The sequence below is a fragment of the Mobula birostris genome, chromosome 2, assembly GCF_030028105.1.
Source record: "Mobula birostris isolate sMobBir1 chromosome 2, sMobBir1.hap1, whole genome shotgun sequence".
Classification (NCBI taxonomy): Eukaryota; Metazoa; Chordata; class Chondrichthyes; order Myliobatiformes; family Myliobatidae; genus Mobula; species Mobula birostris.
In genome coordinates, this window is record NC_092371.1 from 144,017,335 (window position 1) to 144,029,608 (window position 12,274).

Genomic DNA, 12,274 nt, shown 5'->3' on the forward strand with positions numbered 1-12,274 from the left:
AACGTAGCAATTATCGGCCTGTGAGTTTGACGTCAGTGGTGGGTAAATTGATGGAAAGTATTCTTAGGGATGGTATATATAATTATGTGGATAGACAGGGTCTGATTAGGAGTAGTCAACGTGGATTTGTGCGTGGGAGGTCATGTTTGGCAAACCTTATCGAATTATTTTTGAAGAGGTTACTAGGAAAGTTGACGAGGGTAAAGCGGTGGATGTTGTCCATATGGACTTCAGTAAGGCCTTTGACAAGGTTCCACACGGAAGGTTAGTTAGGAAGGTTCAATCGTCAGGTATTAATATTGAAGTAATAAAATGGATTCAGCAGAGGCTGGATGGGAGACACCAGAGAGTAGTGGTGGATAACTGTTTGTCAGAATGGAGGCCGGTGTCTAGTGGTGTGCCTCAGGGATCTGTACTGGGTCCAGTGTTGTTTGTCATATACATTAATGATCTGGATGATGAGGTGGTAAATTGGATTAGTAAGTATGCAGATGAAACTAAGATAGGTGGAGTTGTGGATAATGAAGTAGGTTTTCAAAGCTTGCCGAGAGATTTACGCCAGTTAGAAGAGTGGGCTGAAAGATGGCAGATGGAGTTTAATGCTGATAAATGTGAGGTGCTACATTTTGGTAGGACTAATCAAAATAGGACATACATGGTAAATGGTAGGGCATTGAAGAATGCAGTAGAACAGAGGGATCTAGGAATAATGGTGCATAGTTCCCTGAAGGTGGAATCTCATGTGGATAGGGTGGTGAAGAAAGCTTTCGGTACGCTGGCCTTTATAAACCAGAGCACTGAGTATAGGAGTTGGGATGTAATGTTGAAATTGTACAAGGCATTAGTGAGGCCAAATCTGGAGTATAGTGTACAGTTTTGGTCACCAAATTATAGGAAAGATGTCAACAAAATAGAGAGAGTACAGAGAAGATTTACCAGAATGTTACCTGGGTTTCATTACCTAAGTTACAGAGAAAGGTTGAACAAGTTGGGTCTTTATTCTTTGGAACGTAGAAGGTTGAGGGGGGACTTGATAGAGGTATTTAAAATTATGAGGGGGATAGATAGAGTTGACGTGGATAGGCTTTTTCCATTGAGAGTGGGGGAGATTCAAACAAGAGGACATGAGTTGAGAGTTAAAGGGTAAAAGTTTAGGGGTAACATGAGGGGGAACTTCTTTACTCAGAGAGTGGTAGCTGTGTGGAACAAGCTTCCAGCAGAAGTGGTTGAGGCAGGTTCAATGTTGTCATTTAAAGTTAAATTGGTCAGCTATATGGACAGGAAAGGAATGGAGGGTTATGGGGTGAGTGCAGGTCGGTGGGACTAGGTGAGAGTAAGAGTTCGGCACAGACTAGAAGGGTTGAGATAGCCTGTTTCCATGCTGTAATTGTTATATGGTTATATTACTACCTCACCAGCATCATTTTCCAGTGGGCCAATATCAACTCTCACCTCCTTTTTACTCTTTATATAACTGAAAAAAAATTTTGGTATCCTGCTTTATATTATTGGCTAGTTTATCCTCATATTTCATCTTCTCCCTTCTTGTAGCTTTTTTAGTTACCTTTAGTTGGATTTTTAAAAGCTTCCCAATCATCCAACTTCCCACTCACTTTTGCTACCTTATATGCCCGTTCCTTAGCTTTTATGCAGTCCACAACTTCCTTTTGTCAGCCACAGTTGCCTACCCCTGCCATTTCAGAACTTTGTCCTCTGTAGGACCTATCATGCTTCACCGTGTCAACTATTTCCAGAAACTTCAGCCATTTCCACTCTGCCGTTATCCCTGCCAGTATCCTCTTCCAATCTGCCTAGGCAAGCTCCTCTCTCATGCCTCTGTAATTCTCTTTATTCCATTGTAATACTGATAAATGTGACTTAGGCTTCTCCCTCTTAAATTGCAGTACAAATTCAACCATATTATGATCACTGCTTCCTAAGGGTTCCTTTACGTTAAGCTGCCTAATAAGATCTAGTTTATTACACAACTCCCAATCTAAGATAGCCTTTCCCTGAGTAGGCTCAACTACAAGCTCCTCTAAAAAGCCATCTTGTTGGCATTCAACAAATTCCGTGGTTTGCGATCCGACACCAACCTGATTTTCCCAATCCCCTTGCATATTGAAGGTCCCCTTTACAATCGTGTCATTATCCTTATTCTTTTTCTAGCTCCCTTTGCAATCTTAACCCCACATCTTGGCTAGTTAAAAGTAGTTAAAAAGTAGAAGACACCGAAACGGGGGGGTGTAGTAGAAAGCGAAGAAGGCTATCGTGGTTTACAGTGGGACCTGGACCAGTTGGAAAAATGGGCTGAAAAATGGCAGATGGAACTTAATGCAGATATGTGCGAGGTGTTGCTCTTTGGTAGGACCAAACAGGGTAGGTCTTACACTATGAACGGTGGGCCACTGCGGAGTGCGGTAGAACAAAGGGATCTGGGAATACTGGTCCATAATTCATTGAAAGCGGTATCATAGGTAGACAGGGTTATTAAGAAAACATTCAGCACGCTGGCCTTCATAAATCGAAGTACTGAGTACAGGAGATGGGATCTTATGTTGAATTTGTAGAAGAAATTGGTGAGGCCTAATTTGGACTATCATGTGAAATTTTGGTCACCTGCCGACATGAAAAGATGTAAATAAGTTTGAAAGAGTACACAGAAAATTACAAGGATGCTGCCCAGTCTGGAGAACCTGAGTTATAAGAAAAGATTGAGTAGGTTAGGATTTTATTCCTTGGAATGTAGAAGATTGAGAGGAGATTTGATAGAGATATACAAAATTATGAGGGGCATAGATAGGGTAAATGCAAGCAGGCTTTTTTCACTGAGGTTGAGTGGGACAACAACCGGAGGTCATGGGTTTAAGGAGAAAGGTGAAAAGTTTAAGGGGATCACGAGGGGAAACTTCTTCACTCAGAGTCATGAGATTGTGGAATGAGCCCTCAGTGCAAGTGGTCCATGCAAGCTCGACTTCAATGTTTAAAAGCAGTTTGGATTGGTACATGGATGGCAGGGGTAGCTTCTGTGCAGTACTTTTCCTATGACTAATTGCATATTCCTGAAACACGCCAGTAACAACAAACAAGGCAGCTACATACAACAGGCATAAGCTGCTGAAAGGCTACATGCACAAAGAAACTTGCTAAATATTTTTCATGAACTGAACATACTTCGTAGGAATGAACAGACACTATTTACACATCACCGGCCTGCTAAGTAATGTTGTACTATTATTTCATTATCTTGATCCAGGTGGTCAGTCAGTCAACTTACCTGATAGAATAATATTTGCAACAAAAGTTTTCCTTAAATCGACATCACACAGAATGATAGAGCGGAGAAGACTCTCATGAATTCCATAATGATCCTTTCCAATCACCTCCGGCTTAAACAAGATTTCCGGAACTCTGGAGAAAGTGGCAATTAAATTGACATTGAATTTATATGTTTAAGTAAAAACAATATTCACATTTCAGCACTTCTCACTGTATAATTATTAAAGTGTGGAACACTCAACCTCAGCTTATTTTCATCTTCTCACCACAGGGACTAGAATATTCACGGGATACAAGACCAGTACTGGAAAGATGTCTTGTTTGATCCTTTAACTTTAGAGTTCTATCTCTGCTTAAAAAGTCAGAACTGAATTCCTTTTGATAGGATAGCAACATGGCAGGGAAATGCCTAACCACAACACCTACTCACTGTGCTTCAGAGCTAACTGCGATGCAGATTCCCAACACTAATAAACACACCATCAACTATCTGAGATAGAAATATAAAAGAAAACAAAGTAAAATTGCTTGACAATGCTCAGAAATGTTTATTGCTTAGCATTTTTATGCTAAAATATTTGGCAGATATTTCAATGCCTCAAAATGGCTGTCCTCAGCTCCTATGAGTTTTTGCCTGTTCCAGTAGGGTAGACAAGCCAGTCTTCCTCCATAAGCCCCACTCCCAGCACTTGGACATACTGTAGCACAGCATGGGCCTTCTCAGTGCAGAAGGCCCAATGGCGGGACTCCACCAACCATGGAGAGCAGGCAAGGACCTTTCCTCAGACTCACCGGCTGTCAGTGTGTGATCAGGTCCACTGTACACCTCTAACATCTACAAACATTCCTTAATGCTCAGGGTCCACAAGAAGATTAACATATTTAAATATAATTTCTCAACATTTACATTCATAAAACTAGAAGGCACAGCCAAAAATACAAATTAAATCATTAAAACTAACTTAAATATCAACAATATTACTCATCTTTCTCCTAGCAGTCAAAGTTTCTATTCATGTGAACGGGGACTGCTGAGTTTGCACCAGGTTACTCTGGCGCAGAGTCAAGCAGATTTCCCAGTTCAATTCACGACAAATTATGCTGACCCATTAGGCTTCAGGAGTTATCTGCACTGGGGCAGGTGGCAGCAGGGAAGTAGACACTGCTCCTGACTTCGACTAAAGTCAGTGCTGAAATCCAGCATTTCAGAAGCATGGCTGGGCAAATATTGGCATCAGAACTAGTGACGGGGATGTGGGTTTTGCTCATTACTTGTCTTTATCAATATGACTCCCGTGATCCAGAAAACTGATACAAAATGTTTCACTCCCTTTGGAAATTGCACAATCAGCAAACTTCCCTAATCTTGGCCTTATTACAAAGTACATAGCTGACACAGTTGTAGTTACACTGTTTGTGAATCTGGCAAGAACAAAAATAAATGTAATTAATTTATGATTAGTGTGTATGGGTGTTTGATGGTTAGTGTGGATTTGGTGGGCAAAGGGCTCAGTTCCATCTCTGACCCGAGGCAGAGGGGAAGGTGGAATTGTGGAACACTGGACAAAACTGATCGCACGTGTTAAATGGGCAAGAAATCAGGTAAGAGTGGGTTACTTTTTCCTCGCAATATCAGTCAATTGGGAATTGCTGGGATTTCCCCAAGGAGCTCTGCTGCAATGCCCATCACTTACACCAGGGAACGTGCCAGCTGAACTTTCCTGAGTGAACGCATTCATTTAGTAGACAAGAATAAGGGCTTAATGATAAAAAAAAAAATACGCTGCGTTTGTTTCTATCAAAAAAATAGAAGAGTGGGAGTAGGCCACTTGTTTCTTTGAACTGCTGTTCAAAAAAAAAAAATCAATCGCAGCTGATCTTCTATTTCCATATTCAGTGCATTTCCTTCCTAAATATATTCACCAACTTGGCCTCTGTGGTAGAGAGCTCCAGGTTCACTAATGTTTTAATTAATAAAACATTTTAAGTGTTTTATAAAAATTACTAACTGGCATTTGAATGAATTATTATGGGTTCATAAATGTTTCTGGAATAAGAGACATTCAGAAACTGTGACAGCCAGTAACATTTGGGGGTACAGGCTTGTACCTCCTGACGAAGGGTCTCGGCCTGAAACGTCGACTGCACCCCTTCCTACAGATGCTGCTTGGCCTGCTGCGTTCACCAGCAACTTTGATGTGTGTTGCTGGGGTACAGGCTTGCTAGTTTTGTGTGGTTTGTACTCCCCATCAGGGACAGCTATTCCCCTTCAACCATCAGGCTCCTGAACGTACAGAAACACTTTCCAAAGACTCTGCAACTCAGTATTACTTGCTTATTTTTAAATTATTTGCACGAGTTGTCTTCTTTTGCACATTTTTTAAAAAATAAATTCTATTGTATCTATTTTCCTGTACATGCCTGCAAGAAAACAAAACTCAAGGTAGCTACTGATGCCTAATTTTGATGATCAATTTACTCTGAACTTTTCCCTCACTTTTCTGATAGTATTATATTAAGCCCTCATACTTGGTGATACACAGAATGCTATTAGCTTTGAATGGGGTGACCTTGGATATCAAGTTGATAAGAGATGTACATAGAGGCGAGCCTGTAGCTAGGACACCATGCTGGTGGTAAACGCAGATAACTATTGACAGAACATTTGATAATGTTGACCAACCTTATTGCTTTTTGTCAGATAATTACCAACAGGAAACAAATATATTTTCCTGATCCTGAGGGTGATAAAGGCAGTTTATGGCACATTGGAGCACAGAACGTAAAAATTGGAACCTCATGTTGCAAGTTTACAAAACACAGTTTATACTGCACTTAGAACATTGTGTGCTCTTCTGGTCACCACACTGGAGAGATGCAGAGGAGATTCAACAAGACGTTACACAAATTGGAGGATTATAGCGACTGGCTGGATAGGCTGACCACACTTTCCCTTCATGAGTCCTGAAGAAGGGTCCTGGCCCAAAACGCCTACTGTTTATTCCTCTTCATAGATGCTACCTGACCTGCAGACTTCCTCCAGCATTTTGTGCGTTACTTTGAATTTCCAGCATCTGCAAAACCTTGTGTGTTTTTGAAGTGGATAAAGCATTGTAGAATGTGGGTAAGGTGTAAGGTGAAATAAGCACAGGAGTTACATGAAAGTGGCTATTGGGCAAAAGAGAAATGAATGGAGGGCAACTATAGTTCAGTACGCCCCTACACTTCCAACATCGCACACGCTTGTATGAGTGTGTCCTCATTAACCTGCAGACTGTTTCAAGAAAATACATGCAAAACAAAAGAAAAGCTATTGAAGCTTACATAAAGCAGAGCTGTAGCAACGATTCCTATTACCACAGTGTATGTCAAGGACTGGCCTAGACAGAATTCGGGTATAGATATGAGCTTCAAAGACCGCTTTGAACCAAATAAAACATCTAAAGCTTTGAGTCTTGGAAGTAAATATCCTACAACTTCAGCTTGTAACAGAAGCACCCACTTGTATCATGTGCCGTAAAAATTTACATAAAACTGTTAATATTATCAATAGAAATGTTGATCGCCATTTTTTCCAACAACCTCCTTTGCCTAATTTATTAGAAAATGGAAACATTTGACTTTGATCTAATATGCCACATTCAATACGGTACAAATTAATGAGCTCTGTTATGCAGATACTTAAAAGTGCAAAGGGAGATGCATAATTAATATACATGACATGACCAGTCAGTTCTTGCCTTGCAGCTGTGGATACAAGTTGCTGCAAATTCAAATTGGCATCCAATTTTCAGAATTCTGAAATGAGACACGTGGTACCAAAATAAGCCCAGAAGCACCATGGTGAACATATACCTCGTTTTCCAGGTCATCAAAAGAGCCCAAAGATTGTTGTATTATTCTGCCACTTGTACCCAAGTAATCGATAACCCTATATTGGTGATGACTGTATTTTAGATTTCTGATTAGCTGCCTTGTATGGGGAAAAAGGGACACAGCACCCGTGTTAATCCAAAGTGGCTTCATGCAAGAGGACAGAAAGGAGAAGTCTGGTCTGGTTCACTTGAGATTCCAAAGGGAATGCTGCAACTGAAACAATGGAAGATCACTAAAAGATAAATTCAACCCTTTAAAAAAACCTCACTAAGATACTTGCAGCTTGCACAAAATGAAGCTAGAGCATAATTTTGGGGGAGACAAGGGAAAGGAGACACAGGCTGGAAACTGGAGCAACAAAGAATCTGCTGGAGGAACGGAGGAGGTTGAGCAGAATCTGTGGGGGGTTTGGGTAAAATGTTACCGTCTCAGGTTGAAACCCAGCATCATGATCACAATCATTTTGTGATGGCTCCTTGTCTCACCGTTGGGCTGTGTTTCTATTTACGGGCTTGACACGGGCTTTAAACAACTCACACAGCCTCGTGGACCTTTCTCTGGTATCTCCCATTGCTGGGCACTGCTGTTCTATTGGTACCAGTTTAACACAGGTTTTACTCATTTATTTTATAGAACCTGGTTGTCACCAGCAAGGGCAGCATTTAAGGTTCATCCCTTACTACCCTTAGGTGGTGGTAGCAGTGAGCCATTTCCTTTAACTACTGCCATCTTTCTGGCAAATGTACTCTCTCAGTGCCTTTGTAAAGCAGAATTCCAGGCTTTAGACCCAGCAACAGCAAGATCTTTCCACGTCAGGGTGATGTGAGATTTGAAGGTAAACATGCAGGTGATGGTGCTACCCTGTGCCCATTGTCCTTGCCCCCCTTGGTGGTAGATGTCAAGTGTTTGGGAATGCCAAGGAAGTACAAGTACAGCTCAAGGATGATTCACCCAACTTCTATCCCTCCACTCCACAAGTTAACATCCTCATTTCTAAGAGAAGTTATGGATAAGCCGAAAGCTGAGGAGGTCAGTGGATCCAATGGTCAGTATTTCTGCTAGGTAAAATTACAATAAATCAATTGTTCTAATTTGTTACTTATCTGTGTGCCCCAAATCGCAGTAGCAGATTAATTGACAGTTTTTACCTGAACATCTCATCTCCCATTGTAATTATCTGTCCATCTGGCAACGTATAATGCAGCTCTCGGACATTTTCAGGGCTATTCAGCTCTGCTTCATAATTTCCAGAAACATAACAGTGCTTCTCCTTGATATCTCGGACAATTTCCCGCTCTGCAGTCGAATTAAATGAATATCCTCTTTCTTTCAATAGCTGTAAAGCAAGAAGTTGCTAAATTATTTTTTTTTTATTTTACTATGAACAGGTGCATTGGGGAAAAAAACCTGCTCAAAAATCTGAAATCAAACAAGTAGGTCAAACAGCATCCATGGAGACAGGAACAGTGTCTGCAACCTTTAGACCCACTTGCTAGATGGTGCTGCCCACAATAGGGAGGAGTTCCTGATGTCCAACCATTTGAATTCCGCTCCGCATTCCCATTCCACGTGTCAGTCCATGGGCTCCTCTGCTGCCACGATGAGGCCACTCTCAGGTTGGAGGAACAATATGTCATGTTCTATCTGTGTAGCCTCCAACCTGAAGGCATGAAAATCAATTTCTCCAACTTCTGGTAATCTTTTAACCACTCCCCCCACCCATACTCCGTTTTCCCAGTTCCCCATTCTTTTATCCCTTCCCTTCTCCTCACCTACCTCTGGTGTCCATCCTCCTCCATCAGATTCCTCCTCCTTCAGCCATATGCCTCTTCCACTCGATACCTCCCAGCTTCTCACTTCATACCCCCCCCACCCAGCTTCCCCACCACCTTCCAGCATGTGCTCCTTCCCCTCCCCTCCCCTCACCTTCCTATTCAGTCTTGAGGAAGGGTCTCAGCCCAAAACTCAACTTTGTTCCTCTCCATAGATGCTGCCTGACCTGCCAAATTCAACCAGCATTTGAGGAGCCTCTTGCATTTATGATTTGTTGCATAAGCTGCAAAGTTTATCCAGCATTTTCTGTTTTATATCAGAAAATCATCATCATCAGGTGTCATGCCCAGTTTGAGCTTTGACTGCCATGGCCCACACACTCCTGTTTCGGGTCAAGTGTAACAATTCATTGGTATTCATTTCCAGTTCTCTGGCTGCTGTCTCCATCATCATTTGTGTTTGTCTTCCTCTCGCTTTCTTCCCTTCAATCTTTCCCATAATTACTGTGCATCCTAATCACATGTCAATGAAGTTACGTTGCCTTTTCATGATCTCTTACATTCTCTTTTTGTGTTTGCTCTGTTCATGACATCCTCGTTAAGATATGTTTTTTCCATGATATTCTTTGCTTCCTCCTCAAAAACCACATCACTGCTGCTTCAATTCGTTTCCTCATGTTACTAGATATTGTCCAACATTCTGAGCCATATAACATAACTGGATAAATGTAACATTTCAGTACTCTGAGGTGGGCTGTCATGCCTAGTTTAGTATTGGTCAGTATACTCTTCATTCTCATAAATGTGTCTTTTGCCATCCCTATTCTTCTTTTGATGTCCATGTCACACCGGCCAGCTTCCTAAGTAGCAAAAGTTCTGTACTTGTTTTATGTCTTCCCCATTTATTCTCAGCCTGCTGATAGGATTCTCCTTCTTTTTGGATATCACCATACATTCTCTTTTTGCAATCGATAGTGCAAAAATGGGTCTGTCTTTCTTCAACAATTATGTCAATTAAGTTTTGTAGTTCTTCCTCCGCACTTGCAATTAACACAGTGTCATCTGCATATCTGAAATTATTGATGTTTTCACAGCCAACTTTTGATTCCCAAGACATCTTTTTTTTTGTAATATTGTTTCACTGTACACATTAAGTAAATCAGGGGAGAAAACACACCCTTGTCTAATTCCTCTCTTGATTTTCGTAAACTGACTCACTTCTCCATCTATTCTTACAGTGGCAGTTCGTTCCCAGTACAGATTTCTGATTAGGCGGTGGTCAAGAGCTAAAAGTAAGATACAAGCTGAAATTGGTAAAGAACAATGTGGTTTTGTGAAAGACAGAGGTACAAGAAACGTGATATTGATGATAAGGATACTATCAGAACGAGCTATTCAAGTGCAAAAAGATTTTTGTTTGTTTGTTTTATCGACTACACCAAAGCATTTGATAAAGTGAAGCACAATAAGTTATTTGAAATATTGCAGAAATGTCAGAAAACATTCCCCTCAAAAAAGAAAATAGAGGAATACAGCATAGGAACAGGCCCTTCAGCCCACAATGTTGTGCCAGCTCATTACTCTAATGACACCTAATTTAACTAATCCCTTCTGCCTGCACACAAGACCATAGAACCATACCATAGAAACTACAGCACAGAAACAGGCCTTTTGGCCCTTCTTGGCTGTGCCGAACCATTTTCTACCTAGTCCCACTGACCTGCACACAGACCATATCCCTCCATACACCTCCCATCCATGTATCTGTCCAATTTATTCTTAAATGTTAAAAAAGAACCCACATTTACCACCTCATCTGGCAGCTCATTCCATACTCCCACCACTGTCTGTGTGAAGAAGCCCCGCCCCATGTTCCCTTTAAACTTTTCCCCCCTCACCCTTAACCCACGTCCTCTGGTTTTTTCTCCCCTTGCCTCAGTGGAAAAAGCCTGCTTGCATTCATTCTATCTATACCCATCACAATTTTATATACCTCTATCAAATCTCCCCTCATTCTTCTACGCTCCAGGGAATAAAGTCCTAACCTATTCAACCTTTCTCTGTAACTGAGTTTCTCAAGTCCCGGCAACATCCTCGTAAACCTTCTCTGCATTCTTTCAACCTTATTTATATCCTTCCTGTTTGCTGACCAGAACTGAGCACAATACTCCAGATTCAGCCTCACCAATGCCTTATACAGCCTCATCATAACATTCCAGCTCATACTCAATACTACGATTAATAAAGGCCAATGTACCAAAAGCTCTCTTTACAACCCTATCTACCTGTGATGCTACTTTGAGGGAATTTTGTATCTGTATTCCCAGATCCCTCTGTTTCACTGCACTCCTCAGTGCCTTACCATTAGCCCTGTATATTCTACCTTGGTTTGTCCTTCCAACGTGCAATACCTCACACTTGTCTGTATTAAACTCCATCTGCCATTTTTCAGCCCATTTTTCCAGCTGGTCCAAGTCCCTCTGCAGGCTCTGAAAACCTTCCTCACTGTCTACTACACCTCCAATCTTTGTATCATCAGCAAACTTGCTGATCCAATTTACCACATTATCATCCAGATCATTGATATAGATGACAAATAACAATGGACCCAGCACTGATCCCTGTGGCACACCACTAGTCACAGGCCTCCACTCTGAGAAGCAATTCTCTACTACCACTCTTTGGCTTCTTCCATTGAGCCAATGTCTAATCCAATTTACCACCTCTCCATGTATACCTAGCGACTGAATTTTCCTAACTAACCTCTCATGCGGGACCTTGTCAAAGGCCTTACCGAAGTCCATGTAGACAATATCCACTGCCTTCCCTTCATCCACTTTCCTGGTAACCTCCTCGAAAAACTCCAATAGATTGGTCAAACATGCCCTACCACGCACAAAGCCATGTTGACTCTCCCTAATAAGTCCCTGTCTATCCAAATGCTTGTAGATTCTGTCTCTTAGTACTCCCTCCAATAACTTACTTACTACCGACGTTAAACTTACTGGCCTATAATTTCCCAGATTACTTTTCGATCCTTTTTTAAACAACGGAACAACATGAGCCACTCTCCAATCCTCCGGCACCTCACCTGTAGACAGTGACATTTTAAATATTTCTGCCAGGGCCCCTGAAATTTCAACACTAGTCTCCTTCAAGGTCCGAGGGAACACCCTGTCAGGTCCCGGGGATTTATCCACTTTAATTTTCCTCAAGACAGCAAGGACCTCCTCCTTTTTGATCTGTACAGTTTCCATGATCTCACTACTTGTTTCCCTTAATTCCACAGACTTCATGCCAGTTTCCTTAGTAAATACAGACGCAAAAAACGTATTTAAGATCTCCCC

At 41.5% G+C, this 12,274-nt stretch overlaps 1 protein-coding gene across 2 annotated transcripts in view; it reads right to left on the reverse strand.

Annotated features, from left to right (window-relative positions):
- The window catches only part of LOC140192407 (uncharacterized), a 105,516-nt gene that overhangs the window by 7,220 nt on the left and 86,022 nt on the right, over window positions 1-12,274 (reverse strand). For both annotated transcript variants that reach the window (XM_072250042.1, XM_072250040.1), the window contains exons 21-22: window positions 8,304-8,491; window positions 3,278-3,411 (exon numbers count right to left, since the gene is read on the reverse strand). In XM_072250042.1, coding sequence (XP_072106143.1) covers window positions 3,278-3,411; window positions 8,304-8,491 — 322 coding nt within the window. The remainder of the gene's footprint in view (window positions 1-3,277; window positions 3,412-8,303; window positions 8,492-12,274) is intronic.